This window comes from Balaenoptera ricei, chromosome 1 (genome assembly GCF_028023285.1).
Source record: "Balaenoptera ricei isolate mBalRic1 chromosome 1, mBalRic1.hap2, whole genome shotgun sequence".
Taxonomy (NCBI): domain Eukaryota; kingdom Metazoa; phylum Chordata; class Mammalia; order Artiodactyla; family Balaenopteridae; genus Balaenoptera; species Balaenoptera ricei.
This window is the reverse complement of record NC_082639.1, coordinates 45,399,923-45,424,515: the sequence shown is the minus strand read 5'-3', so window position 1 is coordinate 45,424,515 and position 24,593 is coordinate 45,399,923. Positions and strand designations below refer to the sequence as shown.

At 41.3% G+C, this 24,593-nt stretch overlaps 1 protein-coding gene across 3 annotated transcripts; it reads right to left on the bottom strand.

Annotated features, from left to right (window-relative positions):
• Nucleotides 1-5,085: 5,085 nt before the first annotated feature.
• Nucleotides 5,086-24,568, bottom strand: LRRC42 (leucine rich repeat containing 42). 3 transcript variants are annotated; one of them, XM_059922949.1, is made up of 8 exons: nucleotides 24,293-24,568; nucleotides 18,666-19,152; nucleotides 14,622-14,753; nucleotides 13,103-13,221; nucleotides 11,777-11,865; nucleotides 11,491-11,604; nucleotides 8,075-8,147; nucleotides 5,086-6,708 (listed from the first exon to the last, which is right to left on the bottom strand). In XM_059922949.1, the coding sequence occupies exons 2-8, from the start codon at nucleotides 19,136-19,138 to the stop codon at nucleotides 6,434-6,436; spliced, it is 1,275 nt and encodes a 424-aa protein (XP_059778932.1). In that variant the 5' UTR covers nucleotides 19,139-19,152; nucleotides 24,293-24,568; the 3' UTR covers nucleotides 5,086-6,433. The 3 variants fall into 3 exon arrangements, with proteins under 3 accessions (XP_059778932.1, XP_059778913.1, XP_059778922.1); XM_059922930.1 differs by having other exon boundaries at nucleotides 8,075-8,159; nucleotides 24,293-24,565; XM_059922939.1 differs by lacking the exon at nucleotides 24,293-24,568 and adding an exon at nucleotides 22,976-23,004 and having other exon boundaries at nucleotides 8,075-8,159.
• Between the last annotated feature and the right edge of the window lie 25 nt (nucleotides 24,569-24,593).

The window sequence follows — 24,593 nt, the reverse complement described above, 5'->3', positions numbered from 1 at the left end:
CGCGAACTTCTTCCTGCTCCAACGCTCCCATCTCAGTGGTTACTTACTTCAGGCTAGAAACCTTGAAGTCCTCTTTGACCCCTCCTCTCCTGTAAGTCAATGCCAAGTCCTTTCAGTTCCACACCAAGCTCCACAGCAGCAGAGTCTGTGTCCATTATGGATCCCCATCGCCAAACAGAGTACCTGGCTTGGAACAGATGCTCAACAAGTATGTATTGAGTGAATGATCACATCTCACTGCTGCATCCCTACGCCTTGGCTTAGGTCTCCCTCGGCTTCTCACTGGACTTCCCCTCCTGGTCGGCTTCCACCTAGCAGCCAGAGGCATCTTTCTAAAACACAGACCTCTGTCACCCTACTTTAATCCCTGCATGGCTCCCTATGATTTTCAGGATCAAGGCTTTCCCCTAAATGGTTCCTGCTCACTGCTCTGGCTTCATCACTCAACCCTCTCCAACTCCCATCGCTCCAGCCGCCCAGAACTCCTAAGGGACTCACACGTGGAAATGCTGTCACTCTTTTTCACACTCTATAGAGCCCGAAATGCCTGGTCCCTCTCTTTGATTTGCTAACTCATATTCATCCTTCAAAACTCAGTCAAGCATCATTCAGGAAGCATCTCCTGCCTCAAAGGTCTTGGTTACCCATTTGAGCATTCTTTCACTGTGGTCCCAAAGCTCCCAAAGCACACCCAAATCACAGTAATGATCACACTAAATTGTACTTGGGAAGTCACTAGTCTGCTCCCTACTTGAGGGCAGGGCCCCTGTCTTATTTGCTCTGACAAAATCCACAGTAGATACCCAATAACTGTTTGCCATATGAATGAAAGAATGAATATATTAGTAAGAGTTCTCCAGAGAAACAGAACCAGTAGGGTGTGTAAGTGTACATGTGTATTCTCAAACAGAGAGAGAGAGAGAGAAAATTTTATTCTAGGGAGCTCAGTCTTTTCTCTTAGGCCTACAACTCATTGGATGAGGCTCATCCACATTATGGAGAGTGATCTCTTTTATTAAAAATCTACTGGTTTAAATGTTAATCATATCTATAAAGCACTTTCACAGTGACACCTGGACTGGTTTTGACCACACAACTGGGCATCACAGCCTAACCAACTTGACACATAAAATTAACTGCCATAATGAATAAGTTTCTTCTCTCTGAGCCCTAGCTTCCCTATCTGTAACATGAAGAGCTGTGGTAATGTTTTAGGATTCTACAAAGAAATAAATAATTAGATAACATCTGAATTAGACTCTATAGTTTAAAGCACTTTCACTCACATTATATCATTTAATTCCTATAACAATCCTATCAAACAAGTAGGTTTATTACATTCTTTCACAGATGAGGAAATCAAGGCCCAGAGAAGGGAAGAGACTTGCTAGTAAGTGACAGAACACGGACTAGAGCCTGGGTTTTCTGACTCCTAGTCTAGAGCTGATCCTTCACAGCCCAAAGAACTATCTTTGAGAGTTGATAGAGAGAGGAAGTTGCCAGGAACAAGAGGCTGAAGCAGAAGCAGAGGGGAAATTTTTGCTACAGATACTGAGAGCAAGATCATAACAGCAGGATGTCAAAATCAGCCAGGTCAGGCCAATCTAGGAATTCCAGAATATAATTTCTCTTCTCCAATTGAGAGGATACAGGTATGGCCAGGGCTCAACACTGGTATATCAAGTACTAACTTGGGTTTTAGGATAAATTTCAAAAAATAAGGATGGCCAAAGACACATGGTTAAAGGTGGCCAGAAAAGCTGTGTCGCTGCTCTTTACTACCCAGAAGTCATACTGCATTTAATGTTGCCAGAATATTCTCTTATAAATCTATTGCAAAGCTAGGCCTTAATGTTATCCCCAAAGGTATGGAAAAACCTTCAGTGGAAGGACTAGAAACAGAGCAAGGCCTTCTGGTAAGATGTTCTATTTATTTTGACATGGTATTACTTACAGGACTCTAGAAGATCAAAGCTAAGTTTAACACTAAAAAGGCAGTGGGGAGAATCTCAAGACCAGAAAAAAAGCTGCAAGATAACTCTGCAAGACTTGTCAAGAAGCTAAGTGTCCCAGGCACTTCCATTATTAGGAGAGCTAATTCCTTGCTCTTTCTTTAACACTCTTCATGCTTTCTCATTCTCATGTATTTTAGCTTTGTCTGGAGGCTTCAGGGGAGAATCCATTTCTCTGCCTTCTTCAACATCTAGAGGCCGCCTGTCTTCCTTGGTTTGTGACCCCTTCACTGTATCACTCCAACCTCCTGGATCCGTCGTCACATCTCCTGCTTTTTACCCTGATCTTCCTGCCTCCCTCTTAGAAGGACCCCTGTGATTACATTGCCTATCTGGATGATCCAGGATAATCTCCCCATCTCCAGATCTTTAATTTGATCACATCTGCAAAAAGTCCCCATTACCATGTAAAGTAACATATCTCCAGGGGTTATGACCTGGACCTTTTGGGGGGGCCATTATACGCCTATCACAATGAGTAACAAGCATATGAGGGTTTGCTCTATTCTACTTTTAAATGTTTGAATAAAAATCTACAAAAGAAAATATTTCTTTGACCCCAAGACCCCAGTTACTACAAGAATTTGGAATTTATACTCCTTTACATAGTACAGATAGAAAAGAGACATGGCCTGAGGAATTTTTTCTGTGGTTCTTATTTCCATTTCCTCATCTCCCACTCTTTAATCCACTCCGGTTGGGTTTTTAACATTCACCTCTCCCCCAAACCTAATCAAAGCCACAAACAACCTCCAAATTGCCAAATCACCTGTCCTCATCCAATTTGAAGTATTTGACACAACTCACCACTCCCTTCTTATCAAAACATTTTCACTTCTAGGCTTATACTCTCCTGGTTTTACCTCTGTCTTCAACACCCATTCCTCTTTTGCATGATCTTAAGTGTGGGAAGGCCCCAGGCCCCGTATCTCTTTTCTATCTACACTCTCCCTAGGTAATCATATACAGTCATGGGCTCCAAATATCAACTCTATACTGTAGAACCCCAACTTTGTATCTTCAGTCCTGATCACTCCCCTGAGCTCCAGATTCATGTGTCCAACGGCCTATTTGTGCATCTCATTAGGCCTCTCAAACTTGTCTAAAACAGAAGTCTTGATTTCCCCACCCACCCCAAACCTATTCCTCTCCTGCATTTTACCATCCATTCAGTTGCTCAGGCAAAACCGTAGGAAGGAGTCAAAGGCCTTTGATTTTACTCCCTCTGGTCCTTTACTCCCTGACACCAAATGCATCAACATGACCTATCAGCTCGACCTCCAAATTAGCCCCTGTATCCAACCTCTCATCATCACTACCATCGCTACTATCTAGTCCTAGCTGCCAGCATCTCTCACTTGGACTTCTTTAATGGTCCTGATTGGACCTCCCTGCTCTACTCTTGCCCCCACTGTGATCCATGCCCTACACATTGGGCCCATAGAGCAGCAAAGGTTCACTCTTCAAAAGAGAAGTCAGATGACATGTGATTTATGCTTAATCAGTGGCTTTCTGTTACACTGAAGTAAAATTCAAATTCCATGACCCACAAGGCCTAGATGATCTGCCACTTGTCTCTCTCCTAAACTCATCTTTTACCACTTCTTCACTATGCACAAGCCACCTGGCTTTCACTCTTTTTCTTCTTTCTGTCCCTAGAATGTGTCAAGCATTTCCCATCTCAAGCTTTGCACTTGTTCTTTCCTTTCCTCAGACCCAGATGTTTGCATGACTAGCTCCTTCTTGTCATACTTCTCAGCTCAAACTTGGTCTCTTCCTCAGAGAGGCCTTCTGCAACCCCCTATATTAATTAAAAACCAAACTCTCCCCATCCCTGTCCCCCAGTATCTCATTACCGGCTCCACTTGATCACTATGTGAACTTAGCCTGCTGACTTACTGTCCTGTTTACTTACATGTCTGTCTCACCTCCCTTGAATGGAAGCTCCTTGAAGGCATACACCACCTTTTGTCTTGTTCAGTGCTGAATCCCCAACACTTGGCACAGGTTAAATGTTCAATGGATACTTTTTCCAATGAATAAATGAATGGCTCAGCATTTTTTGGAATAAATGTATGAAAAGAAAATTTGGCTTAATGTCAGATTATTACGTAATTCTAACAAACTAAAAGATTCTGATTCAGTAAATATGGGTGGCGTACAGGAATTTTCGTTTTAACAAATCCCCAGGAGCCTCTGGGGCAGGGGTCCACAGACCATACTTTTGAGTAACACTGATTTATTCATTCTTGCAAGCATTATGTAGGTAGGTGGCCTAGTTTTAAAGAGGTAAATTGAGTGTTAGCAGAACTGAGTCACTTGCCCAAAGTTCATAATGAGTCAGAAAGTGAATTCTAAGAAGAAACAAGAAATTCTAATAAAAAAAAAAAAAGTTAATCTTACATGTAAGTTAAACACACACAGATTACCTCATCTATTTTACACTAGTCATAATTTCTTGACCTTCATCATCTGTTTCAATCATTAAAACAAAGACTAGACTTTCATAACTCCATTTGAATGACTACAGTGAATTGTTCGGATCAAACAAGAAATATTTGCTTAAAGGACTCACCAGCAGAGGAAAATGAGAACCTTGAAAGAAAAAAAGGATTAAAGAAAATGAAATCTTAGCTTCAAAAGTATACTGTGTTTATAAAAGAGAAGTAATCGTAAGTTGCTTTGAAGGAAGATTTGCCCTCCAAAATGATCAGAACAGGTGGGATGTTTGAAGAGTAATCAGATGCCACTTTCTGACACAGCACTGCACCACAGCAACAAGGGGGTGGTGATAGCGGGGGGTGATCAAATTAGACTCAGGTTTGACTAACAATATATGTTAAGTTTGACAAGTAAGGCTGTCTGTACTAGGAATTTGGCAAGCTGTGCTCCTGTTCACCCAAATGACATTTTAAAGCTCAACTCTACTTCCACAACAAAAAACAATCTGCACTGAATCTGCTTTTTCATTGGATAAATTTCAAAAATCAGAACTTTTGACATGATCCTGGGCAACAGGCCACACTTACAGAGTAGCACCTTGACTAGCTCTGAATAGCAAATAGAACACATATCAGATCCAAGATCTACTTTTATTAAAATCTTGGTTAAACTCCAGAGCATTTCCAGATGTCAAATCTATCACACCGATATTCTTAATTCCTCGAGGCATTCTCTCCCTTCCTTTTACTTGCCAGTAAGTCTTGCTTTAAGCTCACCTTTTATGGCTGGAATATGGTCTAGAGCAGCACTGTTCAACAGAAATATAAGGCAAATCACGAATGCAAGCCATGTAAATATTGTAGTAGCCACATCAGAAAAACAAAAACAGATGAAATTAATATTTTAACCCCCAAATTACCATTTTAACATGTAATCAATACTTAAAAATGGAGATTTTTTTCATTCATACTTTTGGACTCTGACATCTGATATCCAGTATGCATTTTACAGCACATCTCAATTTGGACTAGCCACATTTCATGTGTTCAGGGGACACATGTGAGTAGGGGCCACGGTACTGGACAATGAAGGTCTAGAGTCTTGCTACTCCAAGTGCAGCCCACAAATTAGAAGCACTAGCATCATCTGGAAACCTGTTAGAAATGTTCAATGTCAAGCCCAACTCCAGATCTACTGAATCAGAATCTACAGTTCAAAAAGATCCCCAGGGGACTTCCCTGGAGGTCCAGTGGCTAAGACTCCTCACTTCCAATGAAGTGGGCGTGGGTTCGATCCCTGGTTGGGGAACTAAGATCCCACAAACCACGAAGCGTGGCCAAAAAAATCCCCAGGTGATCTGCATGCACAATAAAGCTTGAGAAGCACTGGTCTAAGGTGAGTCATTGGTCTCAGGTTCTTCATCTGATAAATGGAGGTGATAATCCTTACTTGGCAGGACTATTGTGAAGATTCTTGGTGGTTTACTTAATAGACCTAATATTTGAGATTTTAATGAATGGTAACTATTATGTAAGAAGGCAATGTAATAGAGTGGGCTTTACAACTGGACAGAAAGAAATATAAATTCTGGTTCTTATAAGCTCCAGACCTTAAACAACTCACTTAACTTGAGGCTGGGCCAAACTGGAGTAGTAACAAATGACGCTAAGCTGCCTTGTTAGTTCACATGGCCTTCGTCCCAAACCAAAGTGTTACTTCCTGTGGCTCCAGTCTATTTTTCACAAGGAGAACCTAAGGACAGCAAAAACGTTTATTTGAAAAAATTATTATGTATTGAAAATATACATTAGAAATTATTACATACTTCCATAGCATTCCCCTCCCCCACCACAAAAGTAGAAATATCCGCTTGCTATGCTAATGCCATAGGTAAATTCAAACAAAAAGGAAAACATCATCAGCCCCCTTTCCTCGTACATTAGAGTTGGAGGGAAAAAAGGTCAACTTATATCTGCCAATCAATAGGAATTTAACAAGTCCCAGTCTTCCACAGCAAGACACACATATTTCTGCTTTGAAGACTGTGAAGAGTTGCTCTGTTCCTTCTCTGGCTCCTCAAAAGCTCTCTTCTTGCTCTTCTTTGACTCCTGGCTTGAGAGGGTTTCGTGTTTCAACAGTGGTCCATGGCAATCTGGGGCTTTCTCTTTATAGAACTGGAGTTTCTCAGAAGAATTCATGTGGGCATCTGCCAGGTGACACTTCACTGGGGCTTCTGTTCGAGCCCGCTTCCCATCTGTAAGGGTGACAGACGGAAGGGCAATGAGCTTTCCTACGCCGCTGCTAACGGTTGCCTAAGTCCAGAAAGATGATCCAAGGGAAGTGATAAGAGGCCCAAACAGGGTGAGGTTTGGATTAATTTTATTCCCTTTTGAGTGCCCTGTAAAGTAACTTACAGCAAATGCACCAGCACAGGTTGAAGGTATGTACTCACACTAGAGTATCACAGATTTGGATTCAAATCTCATATCTGCCACTTCCTGGATAAATGACCTTGGGCAAGTGACTTGTCTGAGATTCAGTTTTCTCATCTTTAGAGGGATATAAAACCTATTTCATAAGGGTGATGTGAAGATAAAGTAATATAAGGTGCTTAGCACAATGCTTGGCACAATAGTAAAAGCTCGAAAAATGTCAGCTATCATTACTCAAAATCTGGACTTGACTGTCTTCTAAAAACAGTCAAGTTTGCGGCACAACTCTAGCAAATGATACAACCTTATCCTATAGTTTTTGGTTTGCCCTGAATTTTTCTTATTTTTCTACCTTTATTTTTCCTTCACTTCGATTTCATCCTTTAACTCCTTACAGAAAAAAGTACGGTAAAATACACATAACATAAATTTAGCATTTTAACCACTTTTAAGTGTATAGTTCTGTGGCATTAAGTACATTCACATTGTTGTGCAAATATCACCACCATCCACCTCCAGAACTTTTTCACCTTGGCGAAACTAAAACTTGGTATCCGGAAACTAAAACTTGGTATCTATTAAACAATAACTCCCTACCACTCCTCACCTCAGTCCCCAGCAACCACCATTCTACTTTCTGTCTCTATGAACTTGACCACTCTAGGAATCTCGTAAGACGACTCATACAACATTCGTCTTTTTGACTGGCTTATTTCACTTAGCACAATGCCTCTAAATTTCACCCATGTTATAGCATGTGTTAAAATTTCCTTTCTCCTTAAGGCTGAATAATATTTCATTGTATGTAAATGCTACATTTTGTTTATCCATTCATCTGTCAATGGACACTTGCGTGGCTTGTCCCTTTTGGCTACACTTTAATTCCTTTTTAATGTTCTGTATCTATCTACTTTTGTACCACTGCAAATCTTTTCTGGAACAAGATGGGATATCAATAAGCACATATGTACATACATACATACATTTAGTAAGTTATTTCCCTGGTGCTGGTACTCAAAGCTAAGTGTGAACTTACACTGTAAGCTGTGCTGACAGAATACAAGTCTCAGTGATCTAATTAAGTCAATGCTATCATAATTAATTTTCCCACTGAGTGAAGATGAGCTAAGCGCTTTAAGGGCAAATAACCTAAGGGCAAAACACTCCAAAGGAAAGGGAATTTCTCACAGAAATGCTGAGCTGCTGTTCCAGGCTCCGAGGTTTCTCGTGGCTTCACAGCTTCCGAAGTCACACGCTCCCACTGCAGAACAATCTAAAATGTATTTGGAAAGATCTGAATCCAAACAAAATCTCAAGCTTTTAATCTCAAGACTTCCTTGTTCCCCACCCCTCTCTTTCCATAAACACAAACCCCCGTGGTAATCTTACTTCAGATGATGGTGATAAGAAAAAGAACCAAGTCAAGTCTGGATTTTCTGTTTTAAGGCATGAGTTGGTCAGAATACAAACATGCTGGATATACATATTTGCAAGACTCAGAAAAAATCTACAAAGCTGACTCCCTATTTTCATCTCTATTCCAATCTAGAAATAAACTGCATATCCTTAAACTAAATACTAAAATTTAAAACCTTAGTCATAATACTTTTCACACATTCCTAGACTCACTTTCATGCCTTAAACTATACCAACCATAACTCACTCTTGTACGTGTGTGAAAGGACCATGTTTCCATATTCTCATGACACTTCATGATCAGTTTCCATTTTTTTAAACTGCTACAAATATATTTTTATTACAAGCTACTACAAATTCTTTTGAAAATTTGGTTTAGTATAAACTACACATAAAGTAAACAATTATTTCACATATAGCACAAGTAGCAAGAACTTTAAATTCAACACTTCTCATGGTATGCAATGAAATGATCATAAAAGAAAGTCAATACAAACATTTTCAGGTCACAGAGGCAGCACAACATATAGTTTAAGAATATCGTTCCAGAGTTAGTTCCACCACTTACTAGCCAGGGGACCCTTGGCAAGTGATTTAATTTCTGTCTTTCAATTTCTTCATCTGTAAAATCGGGAATAATAATAGTACATAGCCCACTGGGCGGTTGTGAGGATTAAATGAGATAACATACATGAAGGGTTTAGCAGTGTCTGGAATATACAAAGCACTCAATAAATCTTAGTTGTCATCCCCTCTATGATACCTCCCTGAGCATGGAAAATGGGGACAGATCTAAAAGAATGCTAAGATGAACTGAATCTGGTGGCTCAGGGGACAATAAGGAAAACTGTGCTTCTACTAACAGAAATAAGAATGTCAATTAGGAAGAGCTGTTTGGGGATGGGGAAGAAGACAAGCCTGGTTCTGGACAAGCTGAATTTGAGGTGCCTGGCAGAGATTTATGGTGAATATTTAGGAACAGGTCTAACGTGTAAGAGAAGGTGATATCATTCCCGCAGGGACAGTAAAGGCTCTGAGAACAGTTCAGATCACCAGGACAGTGGGTGGAGATAGAAGAGAAGAGAAGAGGAAATGAGGAATCAGCAAGAGCTAAAGGGAGAAGCGAGAAAGTTAGGGGATACTGAGCAGGAAGGCCAGAGAGAAAAAGCATAAGGCATGCATGTTTATATCAGAACTGCAGAAAAGCCAAGGAAGGTGAAGAATGAGATCACATGCCACCTTCAAGACAACACCTGCAGCAGAGCCGTGGGGGCCAGAACTAGCTTACAAGGGCTTAAGAACTGAGTAGGCAGTGAGGAGGTGGGAAGATAAGAAAAGAAAACAACTCACAATCGCAATGGGGGATGAAGAACATGTTAGAATAGAAGTAACATGTTTATACACAGAAAGAAAATGGCTGACAGAGAGCGAGATTGAAGATGTGGTGGGGCAGTAGAGGAGAAATAATTATTAGTAAAATATCACAGAGTAAGCTGGAGATCTTAGGGAACAGAACTGAAAGGAAAAGAAGCCACTAAAGGGCTTATCACTGGAATAAAGAGGCATACCTGTTCCCTTAGATAGGAGGGAAGTGGGGTATGTTGCAGAATTGGAGAAATTTTGAGACAAAGGGAAGTAAATGGACTCCTGTTAGATGGCCTCATTTTTCTGTGTCACCTGCTGAGAATGAGGCAGGAGGAGGATGGAGTCGGCCTGAAACAGTTTCAATAAGGATCAACAAAAGATAGATAAAGCACTGCTGCCAAGTCCTAGGGCCCAGCTGAGATTGCATGGTGCTTTCAGTCCAGGCTGTTAGGTATTTTACTTCATCCTTAGCTCTGCAAGAAAGGTCCTGGTTTCTGCATTTTACAGATAAATAAACAGAGACTCAATGTTGCCTAAGTCGTATCCCTATTGGGTTGCTGAGCCAGGATCCCAACTCAGGCCTCTGACCCTACAGCCTATGCTCTTTCCACCATGTCACCTGCTACCATAACCAAACTACACCAAGTCCTTGTAAGACCATCCCACACCTGTCCCAAGTCTACTGGATGTATCTAGGATTCTTCCGGCACTATAAACTTTGTCTGGCAATGAACTGTTGTTAATGATTTCAGCATGCATTTTCACAAACTTCAAAGTGTTTCTGAAACACTGATTCACCAGCACCCCTTCTTGCTTACTTATAGAGAGGTGATGCTACAATCAGGTGGTTGGTTAGGTCCACCACCATGCATTATTGCTTGGAGCCAAGGAGGGATCCAGAACAAAAAGTTTGGTGGGTCCTCTAGGCCTCCACCAATAAACATTGGTTTAAAGTGTCTGAAGGAGAAAGGCACCAGCCACAGGGAGGCTGGCATCTACTGGTGCTCTACTACTTGGTTACTTTCTGACTCTCTACTTAAGTCTGTATTTTACCAACTTAAGGAAGACCATCAAAAAGACAAGAGAGCATCAAAGTGCAGCTAAGAAGCTGAAAATGGAAGGGCTCAGTCTGCTCAAACTAGCATGGTCTGATCTGGAAATATGGCCTCAATACGTGTCACCAGTGTTTCTGCCAGTACTCGGAGGATATCGGCTTCACTGAGTTGGACTAAGCGAACTTCCTTGAATGGTTCATCCAGGACATCTACCTTTCCAAAGAAACAGTCCTAGTTCTTTGTACATAAAATTTTTAAAACTTCAAAAAAAAAGAAAGAAAGAAAGAAAATGGGAGAGCTCAGGATAAAAAAAGATGTTTCTTCACTAAGGCTCTAAGAGTTAAGAAATTTGCCCCCAAAAAGGGAAAGAGTTAGATTTGAATTCTTATCAGTGTGATTTATTCTCTTTCCAGTATACACACACTGCTAAGAGAATCTGTCCTTGTGAAGTTGGGTCATACTGCTTTTTTGCATAGCAAGCAAGAATTCATTTATTTTCTGAGTCATTTATAAGAAGGCGTTTTCTTCTAGGTCCCATATGGATGAAGCACAATCTACCAAACAGAGCATGAGATTTAAGGACTGGCATCTAACACCTTTTCTTAAGTAACTGGGTTAGTTACAAGGCCATCAGTGTCTCGGATCTGACTGAAGACGACAATTCAGCCAAGGAATACCAAGAGGATTAACATTTCTTCAAGTGTTGAATAAGACACTTGGAATTAAAATGAAGCCACATTAACTGTAGGGGAGAAAAATCTGCCTTACCTGGTCAGCCCAGCCCTCTGTCTTGCAGTTACTGTGATCAAATTCCTTCAAAGGCACTTTGGAGTGAACGAGACCTATGTGGGTCTGAAGCTTGTGTTTGACAGCTTTGACGTCCTAGTAAGGGAAAACCAGAACACTAATGCACACACATCTGGTTAACTCTTACTTGCTTTCAGTAGGAAATAAACACCATCACAGATACCAGTCCTTTCTAAATGTCAATTAGCAGAAGCAAAATATCAAATTGTAAGTTTGGAAAAGTAAGAGAAGGGAGTAGAAGTCTTACCTTGAGTCCCGTCCCAGAGATATCTAAGCAGTTTAGTTTTCTAAAAGAAAAGAGGTATCCAATCCCTGCATCTGTGATCTCAGGGTTACCTAAATGTCAAAACATAGATAGTATTCTGTTATAGTTATAAGTATTGCTACAATGCCAACAATAAGCTCAGGAAAAAAGGCCAAACAATGATAAAATAGAAAATACTGAGTAAATAAGCTTTTCAGAGTAAATTGAATATAGAAATCTTATCTTTCCTATTGTAATGTGAAGGAGCCACACTAGATGATCCTTAAGATCCTTCATAGCTTTAACTTTCTAGGAGTTGGGGGTTAGCAGAAAAATTAATGAAACAGATAGTTATTCCAAAGGGTTTAATTTGGAACCATATGAAAACAACATACATAAACATGTATCAGAATGGTATATTAGACTTTGTTCACAGCCATTTTACCTCCAAAGTAAAAGATTTATTTTAAAAAGATTTTCAAGGATACTGAGGCACAGAGACTATTAATGTCTCACTAACCTGCATTTTTTTTTTAATCCTTTCTTACATATCACCTTCTCATGTCGGAGAGTACTGCATTTAGCACTGAGTCCTAAAGACCATGAGCACAGTGCCTGGCACATCGTAGACACTCACAAAATATTTGTTAAATGAATACACTTCCCTGGGAGGAAGGGAGGGCATTCATTATTATCTTCATTTCACAGAAGCCAAAACCAAGGCTCAGAGAGGTTAAATAACTTGCGCAAGGGCACACAGTAGCAGAGCAAGGAGTGTCCTCTGGCCTCAAACCCCTGATCCTTCTATCTTTTTGACACCATACCATCCTGCCACATATTTAATAAATGCTCAGTTAAATCATAAATGATCTTACCATCTTTCTATTACTGGAGTCAATAACTGGCTCATTCTGAGTAAGTTATCAAAACTGTGAATTTCATCCTGATTTTCACCAAGCAATTATTGATAAAAAATGACCTAGCTGACAGACACTATGGATCAGCAACTCAAAGAAAGTAAAAATGAGCCAAACGTCCTTTATATATGCTGTGAATATGATGAAAGGTTGCTCTGTCTGCAGAGAGTAAGCGGCATGGGTGAATCTGTAAGGGCTTTTACTACCTTAGAGAGGTGGCACCATGCCAGGAAAGGTATTTGGCCAGAAGTCAAGAGCCTCTGGCTTTAGGTCCTGCTCTGCCATTAACTTGTTGTGGCACCTAAGAAAGTCACCTCCCCTCAATTTTATCACCTCTCAAAGGGGAAGAACTAAATGATTTCTAAGTCTATTCTTCCAACATTAATCATCTATAACTTCTAATAAAACTTACAAGATAAATCTAATAATGTTAGATTTTCAAGGCCTCTTTTCATCACTCGAACTGGTGCCGTCATTTTCCGCACCCCAGCATCAGATAAACAATTATCCTTCAGGTGGAGTTGAGTTACACTAGAAAACAAAGTCCATAAGTAAATTGCTTAAAGACCATTTGAGAAAGTCTAGTCATGAGAACATACTTTCATAAATTTCATTCAAAAATATATCTTCTAACCTCTGCTATTTCACACATAATGCATTTAACAGAGTTAAAGATCTTTTGGTGCTACTTCAGTTGCTAAGTGAGGGTTAACTTACAGATCAAAGTGTCATGTAGTACTAGTCTCAGATGGCAGAGGGCACTAAAGGTATATGGTGGAATGAGGTAAACAGGGACTTCATTACGGATATAAATACACTTGTTTATCACAAAAGCTGCATTCCTGACAAATGCTGTGTGAAAACCAAAACCACTCTAAATATACTGGGAAAGTCTGCTAAAGAACTCCTCTGAGAATTCTTTATGCAAAGCACAATTCTTTCATTCTAATTATTTTATAAATCCGATTTCAGACTGAGTTTATAAGGTACAGACATAACCCAATCCATTCAGCTAACCTGTAACTGGTGTTATTAATGTGTTCCACTGTCCCCCACGCAAGAAATCCGAACCTTTACTAACCTTGTACAAAGATACCTTTGTACAAGATGAACCGGTTTGCAGGGCAGAAATACAGACACAGATGTAGAGAAGAAACGTACGGACACCGAGTGGGGGAAAGTGGCGGGGGTGCGGGTGTGGTGCTGGTGGTGGGATGAATTGGGAGATTGCGATTGACATGTATACACTAATATGTATAAAATAGATAACTAATAAGAACCTGTAGTATAAAAAAATAAAATAAAATTCAAAAAAAAAAAACATTTGTACAGGGCAGTACGTAGGTGTCACTGTCCTAGGCAGGCCCCAAGAAACAGGTTAGACTCAGGTTTGTAGTACTGTTATCCTTCTGGGTGTTTATTAAACCACAAAGGAATCCATCTGGCCTTCTCTCTGCTGGCCATACTGAGATCAGTCGGATTATTTGTGAATGGTGTGAACTGGATGATTTCTTTAAATTATGGTTCTTGAAAAGGATTTATTTGTCTGTCTTTTAATAGTTCACTTTTTAAATAATTTATAGTTCATTGGCAGTTAAAATAGAAAATGATAATGACTGGAAATTGTATAACTTCTCATCTCTTGCTAGAATAAACCAGGGCAAAATCATTTTTCAACGCAGGTAGCGTCAAGTACTATATGTTGAAATAAAGTTTATTTAGGTAAAGAACCTAGTGACTTACTTTCCTAAGAGTTGTCCAATCTATATTGCTTGTACCAAGTAAATGGAGATTGAATCGTTTTAGAAAAAAAAATTAGCAAATAAACACAGGATTGGGAAGTAATCAACATTCTTCAAGATGATCCCATTGGATCATCCTTTAAAAAAAGAAACTAAACAATTCATCTACAAATGGTGGCAGGTCAATACCTAGACAGGGCCTCATTGGTGAGATGTTCTAGAAGTTCATGCTCATCTCCAAGCTTGCAACAGGATAGATCCAGGCAGGTCAGCTCCCGGAAAGACTTAATCTCCTCGAGTTTTTCTGAAATCACCAGATATCTGCGGGGCGTGGAGAGCAATCAACAGCTTTTCTTTTCCTTCTTTTAAAACATCACTGTTTGTGGCTTTGTGACACATCAACATTCCATCAGGACAAGGTACTATGTAATAAGCAGACTTTACTGATCACTATGTAGGCACAGGTTGAATTTTTTAAGCTAAAAATCTTTTTACGTGATGGTAGAATAAAAACTTTAAATAAAAACATATGAACAAAGGCAGGGCACGAGAGAAAAAATCTGCTTTGTTAGAAGTCAGACAGACCTTGGTGTCAGTGCTGGGATTTTATCAGAGAATTCCCAAACTTTAGGATACTCAAAATTTTAATCACTCATTCTTTTAAGGTTGCTTTTTATCTAATGCTCAGTATCTAGTGCTTTGAAAACTGGAACAGGCCAAGAATTCTAGGTTCTAACCTGCACATCCCCAAGAACATACCAAGATATATTTGACAGTCAGGTTTTATCTTTTCTATTCAAACACAAGTTTGAGTAGCTGCCCACGTCACTGTGCCACTGTTATCCTGCTAACTTTACTCCGAAAGTATGTGCAGCATGACTATTATAAGAACTCACTCTAAACTAGACGGTTATTAAGGCAAACCTGTGAGCATGAACACTTTAATTACACTGGGGCATCTTGCCAAACTGCTATCGGGAAGTATCAGGAGGCCTCTGGAGAGGAAAAGATCAAAAAGACACTGCACAGCCCAGGCTATGGCCTCCACCCTGCTTTCTAGTTGTCCATCTATTTCATATGATGTCAGTGAGAAAAAATGAAAAGGGATTAGAAGTGACAGGAAACAGGAGAGGAGTCTAAGAGAACAGGGAAATGCTTGTGGGCAAGAGCATGCCTTTCTCATCCACTTTTCTCATGGATGTCTAGAAGTTTCCACAGTGAGATGGTAAGCTAGGATCAGTGGGGTTACACTTAAAAGTGTTCACATTTCTCTACTGTGGCCAGAATCATAATTACCAAAAACAGCACTGAATAATCCAAGGACAAGAAGGGAGTTAGATCTCTTTTCTTCCTACTTCCAATCAGAATAAGATGTACTGAAGCTGATCGCTGGCCTGACTGCTGGGTACAGATGGCCTGGGGCACTGATACCCCCTCTAAGCTGCCTGGTGACTGAGCTCAGCTGGGTACACAAATGAGCCTTATTTACTCAGACATATTTTAATTGCATTGTAAATAAAGCTGCTGTTTTCCATCTTCCAATCACAGAGTTGAAGTGGGTTAATGGGAATTTGGGGAATTACTGGCAATTACAGAAAGGAAAACACACATCCTTTGATCAGTTAACCAAAAGATATTTAGTAATTCTGAAACAAGGGTTATCTGGGAAGGACACAACAACGGATAACATGATTAACAAACATCACAAAAATCGAGGCTGAGAAATGAACATGCAAAACCACAGACACTACTACATGCTTATCTAGGACGTAATTGAAGTTCTAGGGTCTCGCTCAAAATTAGTCTTCCAACTTGCCCCTTAAAAAGTTCAGCAGAGTGTAGTGGAGAAGCAACAGAAACAGCACAGATATTTTAGTGTCAGACCTGAGTTTGGATTCTAGCAATGCTAATTACTTGTATGATTAAGAAACTTACTTAACCTCTGTGAGCCTCAATTTCTCCAGCTAGAAAATGGAGCTGATGATCACTTCCTTTAAGGACTATTAAGAAAATCAGAAAAAATGTTCCAAAAGTAAACGGCATGTCATAGGCCCTCATTAAATGGTAGCTATTATAATTACTTCGGTTACACAGGGTGATATTTTAAGGCAAATAACTTGCCTCCCTGTGACCACCAGTGGGATTAAAAATCACAGGGAGGAGACAGTTTTGTCGGGTTGAAACCCAGTTGCAAAGACACTGGCTTCTCCTTTTGGCAGGCAGCTTTGTGACCCAACCCCACAAAGCAAGTGCCTGTACCTACACGATTATCTTATTTTTCAATTATTTTCTCAAGCTCTTTCCCCATGACCTGAACCCTTTGGTGCTGGTAAAACCTTTGCTGCTGCAGCTTCAGCTGAGAATTGCAAATGCCAACCCAAATCTCCTGCCTTCTTCCTATTTTCCTCTGGGGATTCAAAAGAAGGAAAGTTTTTGATCACAACTGAAAAATCTTACTCTTATATCTGAATAAAGCAGCACTGTCTTAGTTATTGTCTTATTTGTAATTGTTGCAATAAAATATGAGCCAAAAGATTGTTAAAAATGTTTCTTATATTTTTCTGATTATAAAAGTAATACACATTCCTTGGAGAAAAAAATTAAGAAAATCTGGAAAACTATGAAGAAAATTAAAACCAATTTCAATCTCATTACCTAAATTACATTTCAGTGGGTTTCTCTTTTTTCCCCCCTATATATGCAATACATATAGAACTTTCTATTTTTTTTTACAAACAAAATTGGGATCATACATATAATTTTAATTTTTTTCATTTATTATATAATGAACATTTTACCACATCATTTTAAATGATCTTTGGATATTATCTTAAAAGTTATACTCTATTTCATTATATGAATGTACTATAATTTACTTAATTAATTTCCTCTTGTTGGATATTCAGCTTTCAGATTTTCACTATTACAAATTAGTACTACAATGAACACCCTTATGTGAAGTATTTGTTCTCATATCTGATTATTACATTAGAAATTAGAACAGACTCTTAATAAATGGAATTAATGGGTCAAATGATATGAATATTTTTAAAGCTTTTGATACATATTGCCAAGCTTCTTTCCAGAAATGCTACATTAATTTATGTGCTCATCAAATGTGAATGAAAGTGCTATTCTCATCCAATTTGACCACTGGAACAGTATGCAGACATCATAAATGGATAAAAAGCATCTTCACTATTGTGAGAAATACTTAAGGTATAATGGTACGTGGAGGAAAAAACAGAATACAATTTATAGAGTATATTCCCAAATGTATAAAGATATATATAATGGTATACTATACTGCTATTTAAAAAATCTACACATATTGATGGTAAATGATTTTCAAAATATGTGAAGAAAGCAAAGTGCCTACCAGTGTGAGCACTGTGCTGCCGTTTGTATAACAAAGGGGACAGCTATACATGCATGTATATGTTCAGAATATCTCTGGAATTATGTAAAAGAAATTGATAACAGTAGTTGCCTCTGGGGAAGGGAAACAGGAGAGAGATGGGAGGGAGGCTTATGTTCCACTTTATACCTTTTTCTGTTTGTGTTTAAATTCTTTTCTGTGTATTTTTTCAAGTTTTTCTTTTTAATTAGTAGATGCCTTGAAAGTCATTTTACACGATGGTGGTATAAAAACTTTAAATAAATCAATAAAAGTATATGGGCAAAGGCAGGTCATAAGAGAAAACATCTGCTTTGTTAGAAAATAGACAGACCTTGGTTCTGGTGTTGGGACCTTATTGAAAATTTCCAAACTTTAAGACACTTGAAATTTTAATCACTTATTCTTCTAAAGTTGCTTTTTATCTAATGCTCAATATCTAGTGGTCTGAAAACTGGAATAGAGACGGGAACTCTGGTTACTAATCTTCACATCCCCGAGAGCATATCAAGAGATATTTAGCAAATCACATTTTGTCTTTTCTATTTTCTCTTTCTAGAAAAGTTGGTAGAGGAGTATTTTCTACCTAATGGAGGAGCTGTAACAATCAACTAATCCTTGTAAAGTGTTTTCAAAATAAACCTAAGTGTTGTCTGGGAGGGTAAGGGAAGGGAGAAAGACAATGATTTTTCTCAAAATGGCCTACCACTTTGTGTATGGAAATTCTAAACTCAAGTGCTGTTTGATGGGGAAAGTGCCCAAGCCCACTAAGCCCCAGAGCTTGACAGAATTCACACACCCAATAAAATACTCACTATCGTAATCAGAACACCCACCTGTTTCGCAAACACAAGGAGCAAAGCACCAGACTTCCATAGGCCTCTGTAAATTTCTGTAAAGCCCTCAGCCCTGCACCTGGCTCTGTGAATTTCTGTCTGGCTTCAGCAGCAGAGAACAGCTTTTCAGCAATCTGCTCAGGAAAGCCAATAAGGGAATCAATGTGATCAACATTGTCAGAGATGAAGCCCAGGACGAGGCTGAAGAGGGATTTGGCAGAGTACCGAAGATTCCCCTCCCGGGTGTATGTGAAGATGAAATGATCAGTCTTCTCTTTCTGTGCAGTATCATCTTCCCTGTTCATGCAAAGCTCCACCGAAAAGCCTTTGGGAAACAGTCTGAAAGGCCTTGGTTTCTGCAGGCTACTCCTGACACCATCCAAGGCCAGACTGACCATGTGCAGTTGCCCATTTTCTCGCACGTAGACGGGCCCTGGGTCCAGGTGGTTTTCTGAGTTGAGGTAGTAAGACATTGCCTCGGTTGCAACTGTAAAAGCAAGGCACAAGGAAATCAAATCCAATTAAAATGCCATTTGTAACGTGTAACTTCATCTTGCTGTGCCCAGAGCTTCATGAGCCTTCCAGGCAGGCCCTGTGGCTGCTTTGGGGAATCAAAGTTTACCAGTTGCCTGTGAACTCTGGCACTGGAGGTTACCTCTATTACCTCGACCTGGAATGCCCTCTCCTATGCTTCCCCTTTTCTTGTCTATCTGGTGAACTCCTATTCATCTTTCAAAAGTCAGCTCAGATCTCATTTCTAAAATTCACTCTAAGGGAGTTATCACAGAAGTGGTCAAAGAGTCACCTACAAGGAAAGTCATGGCAGCACAGCTGATATTAGCAAAACAACTGAAAATAACCTAAATGTTCAACAAGGGTGTTATTATATAAATGATGATACATCCACACCATGGAATGTTATGCAGCCATTAAAATGATAAAATTTTTTTTTTTTATTAATTAATTTATTTATTTTTGGCTGTGTTGGGTCTTCGTTTCTGTGTGAGGGCTTTCTCCAGTTGTGGCAAGCGGGAGCCACTCTTCATCGCGGTGCGCGGGCCTCTCACTATCGTGGCCTCTCTTGTTGCGGAGCACAGGCTCCAGACGCGCAGGCTCAGTAATTGTGGCTCACGGGCCCAGCTGCTCCACGGCATGTGGGATCCTCCCAGACCAGGGCTCGAACCCGTGTCCCCTGCATTAGCAGGCAGATTCTCAACCACTGCGCCACCAGGGAAGCCCGATAAAATTTTTTATTGATTTGCAAGTTACAAATCATACACGTGGAATTTATTCGTTCTTTTTTAATTAATTTATTTTTATTTATTTATTTTTGGCTGCATTGGGTCTTCGTTGCAGCACGTGGGCTTTCTCAAGTTGCAGCGAGCGGGGGCTACTCATCGTTGCGGTGCACGGGCTTTTTATTGCAGTGGCTTCTCTTGTTGCAGAGCATGAGCTCTAGGAGGCGAGCTTCAGTAGTTGTGGCACATGGGCTCAGTAGTTGTGGCTCGCAGGCTCTAGAGCACAGGCTCAGTAATTGTGGCACACGGGCTCAGTTGCTCCGAGGCATGTGGGATCTTTCTGGACTAGGGCTCGAACCCATGTCCCATGCACTGGCAGGCGGATTCTTACCCACTGCGCCACCAGGGAAGTCCAACTATTTCTGTTTTTTAAAACATGTTTACACACAGAACAAAGGCTGGAAACTAATAGCTCCCTTGCTACCTTGGCACCTTCCACACATTTCTTTATTGCACTTGGCCCACAGTTCTGCTACTGATTTATTTCTGGGCATGTTCTGCTGATTTGAGCTCCTTGAGAGCAGGGATCATGTTTAATTCATCCACCCTAACAACATAGTGCTCTGGCATGTAATAGTCCCTGAGTAGATATTCATGGAACTAAAGTTTACTCCTTTGCTAAACCTTAACACAGACCACAGGCAACATGGTTTTTTGGATCCACAAATAAAGACCTCCACCACAAGAGCTAACTAAAAGCTATTAAGGTGTGATGCTTCCAAGGGCTAGAATAGCTTTTAGTTAGCTCTTGTGCCTTAACTTCTTCAGTTAGCTGGCACTTCCGAAGTAAGGCAACATATCAAAAACAGCAGGGTATTTATGCAATCATATGGGTGACATTTTGGTCTAAGCGTTAACTGAAATAAACACTTGCTTTCCTGAGGAACCGTGAGGTTTCAAAATATTCGAGAAATTGCCACGTTAAATAAAATGAAAGTATATGATTATCATTGCTACAATTTTTAGGTAAAACTTAATATAAGTCAAAAAGCCACTATTATCTCTAAAACACTCTGACTTTTAGAGTGAACAAACCCAGCTTCTTCTGCATCAATGCAGGTCTAGGATGTAGCTCTGAAGCCACTTAAAAGTGTCAACAATCAATCAAGTCAGTGATCAAAAATGCTGAGTCTCTGGAGATCAAACACTGATCCTGTTTGTGGGTATCAGTATGATCCATGTTTCTCCTGAGGATAATTATGTGTGTAAAAGCACATCAGAAAAGAGGGCCCTGCCACGCCCGAGAGCCTCTCTCCTCCCTGCCCATCTCCTTATGCCCTACTCTCTGGCTAAGCCATACTACCCAGGTAAGTTGGCTGTGCTCTCTTGTCTCACTGGTCTTTGCACATCCTGCTCCCTTTGGCTGGAACACCCTTCTCTGCTTCCCTGACCTAGCTAATTCCTAGTTATCATAAACACTCAGCTCAACCACCATCCCTCTCCTGGGAAAACTTCCTAACCCCTGCACTAGTGCACATGTCTATCTGGTTTTCCCAGAGCACCAATGTCTCTTTCTACATAGCACTTTGCACTGTGTACTGTCCGTTCACTTGCTAATATTCCCAAAGCTGTGAGCTCTTTGAGTACACGGCACTTAACTTGATTCATCTCTCTTTTCTTTTCCAGGCCCAACACAGAGCCTAGCTTGAATAAATCCTCAACAGATATTTGCTGAACCAAATGAAGAGGAAGGGTGAGACCTCAAAAGGACAGACTTAGTACTCTGAGCTGCAAGGCCTGCTGATACTGTTGCTAGGAGCCAGCTCCTCTACCAGGCAACAGCTGCAGACTCCTCCCCCTCTCACCAGACCCTTCTGCAGGTGGTAGAAGCAAAGAGGATGATGGGAGTATATTGCTACTGGTACTACCAGGGAGGAAAAAAAAAATCTAAAAACCAGAAAAAAAAAATTGGCTAGCTCTCATAACCCATACTCTCGCCAGTATTCAGTGCCTGCTGCTAAGGAGATACTTCACTTATTCTAAGCTTTTCTTCCAGGAGTAAGCACCTGGCCCCTTCAGTCTCACAGAGTTTAATCTTGATAAGGAGATAAAGCAGATCCCTTTTGGTCTTTATCTCTGGATTTGGACATTCAGAGTCCTACTCTACCTGTAAATCAGAAAGTATGGCCCCAAACCAGGTATGGCCCCAAACAAGAATGACTTAATTTTAAAAGTAGAAAGACAAATTCCATGGAAGATAACATATTATAAGTAATCAGCACACTATAAGCTTCCTGGCAACGAAATAGGGTCTGCCTATCTGTAGTACCCCTAACCATCACCTGCAATAGTGTCTTCCATAAACTTTGGAGTAAAATGGACAAATGGATGAATGGATGACCACTTCCGGTGAAAATCCGAAAAATCTGATTCCATCCAGCAGAGGGCACAAGTAGCTTGGGACCAAAGTGAGGACACTTACCCAGGCTGCCTCGGCTTCCATGGATCATTTTCAAAAACGGCACAGTTCTGGCTATATTTTACCTTTAAATTACTCATCAAATGCTAGTTCTCTTTCTAAATGATGAAAAAAATCAAATATTTCCTGAAGAGTAAACCCACATCATCTGTCCAGAAACCCCAAGGGCTCTCTGTTCTTCAACTATGATACCTGAGGAACTGACCATGGTCAGGAAATCCTGGTGACCTTTGATTTCTACTACTAAATTTGTGCATCTTGCACTCTCACAATAAGGAGTTTCCTGAGAGTTTGTGAAGTACTATAAAATGATCTAAGAATTGAATTAATGTTTAAGCCTTTCAAAGTTAAGAACCATAAAGGTGAGAAAATTCCAAACAAAGCTTCTGTAACTTGGCTTTGCTTGGGCCTGGCTGTTACACAGAGTGATCTATTATAAGGGAGCCCCTCAGGAGACAGGGCCTATTCTATACCATGGCACAAATACTACACGAAAGCTCAAGCTCTTTCCACTGCATGATGCTGTCTCTCAAGAATAAAAGTATGACATCAGCCTTAAGGATAAAAAAATGTTAAAAATTAATCTCACCCACCTGTTGGATCCCTCTGGTATTCACTGACTCAAGCTGGGGTGGGGGGGGGGGAGGTGAGAGAGGGAGGAGATAAAAAAAAAACAGTGGACAACTGAAGAAAGAGTTGGTGGGAACAGAGCCAGGACAGAGCTACACTGAGGCCTCCCCTCCTTCCTCTGCCAGGGCAGAAATTACCCAAATCCACACACCAGGAAAACACCTGTCAATCCATGGCCTTCATCCCAAGGCTGCAGACACCCTTGGTTTATTTGAAAATGCAGTATTCTGAAGAAAGTTTCTAACATAAAAACCTGAACAGAAACTAGTTCCAAACCACCAATAACCAACTAACAATCTCAAGTTTATTGTTCTGGGTCACCACCATTATCCAGTTTTCAACTCATTTCTGTTGTCCTATATAACTTGCACTTTCCCACCTGCCTTCTCACCCATACCTAGCTCCTTACTTCCCTCTTAGAACAGGCCAGTCTCTCCTACATCCTGACATTTCACAGCTTTTCTACCTGCCAACTCTAAGCTTCTCACACAAAATCCAATCTCCACACCAAAAATCCTAATCCGTCCCCTTCACCCACGCCCAGCTCCCCTGCCCCCACCTCTCAACCCTCACGCCCTTCCAATCCTTCCATCCCTTCTGAAATGCGGCTCCCTGTCGCCCAGCTGCAAGCCCACCTCCACCTAGCTCTCCTTCCTTCCCCCCCCACCACCATTCCACCCGCACCCTCTCTAACCCCCATGCACTCTTCCTCTGTCCTTCACCATGTACTCCTCCCTTCCTCCTATTCTGAGATTCCCTCTCCCAGGACCCCAAACTCTCCATCTTTTTCCTTGTCTTCTGCCCTCAACCTTCAAAATCTCCTTCCTTCACGGCTCACTATGCCCAACTTCACAATCCACAGCCCCAACTTCTCCCTGCCCCCAAAACCCCACCCCTTCTCCTATTCCCATCCTAGATCCTTTCCTCCTTGCACTCCTCTAATCCCACTTTCCCCCTCCCCAGTACTGCAGTTCTCCCTTTCTCTCTAAATTCCCACGCATGTCCCTCCCCAAATCCACCCCAGCTAATCCTGCTCCATTTCCCACCCAGGCCCCGAACCCCAAGTCTCACACGCCCCCATACACTACCCCAGCACCCCAACTCCACCCTTAAACCCATCTCTGACAACCCTAGACCCTCACACCTTTCACCCAACCACACCCCAGCCCCGTCCCTCTCGGTCTTCCCCTCCCCCATTCCACCCCTCCCTCAAACCTCACACCCGCCCCCACTCGCAGCCCCGAGCTCGGTGAGCGGCCCAGCCCGCGGCCGCCACCTACCTGTGCCCCTGCCTGGGGCAGCCAGCGGCAGCTCCTCGCTGACGACTCCCTCCTCCCGCGGCGCGGCTGAGGGGGGAAGCGGCTCCGCGCCCCCGGCACAAAGCTAGGGAGGGTGGGACAGAGAGTGTGCGGGAGAAGGGAGGGGGCTGGGGGCAACCTGCGCCTTGGGACCGCGGGGCTGGCGGGGGCGGGGGGAAGACTGGGCAGGGGAGGCGCGCTTGCGCGATACCCGGCATGAGGGGCGGGGTCGCGCTTGGAGGCGGGGCCGGACCCGGGGCCGGCGACCTGAGGGCCTAGGGCT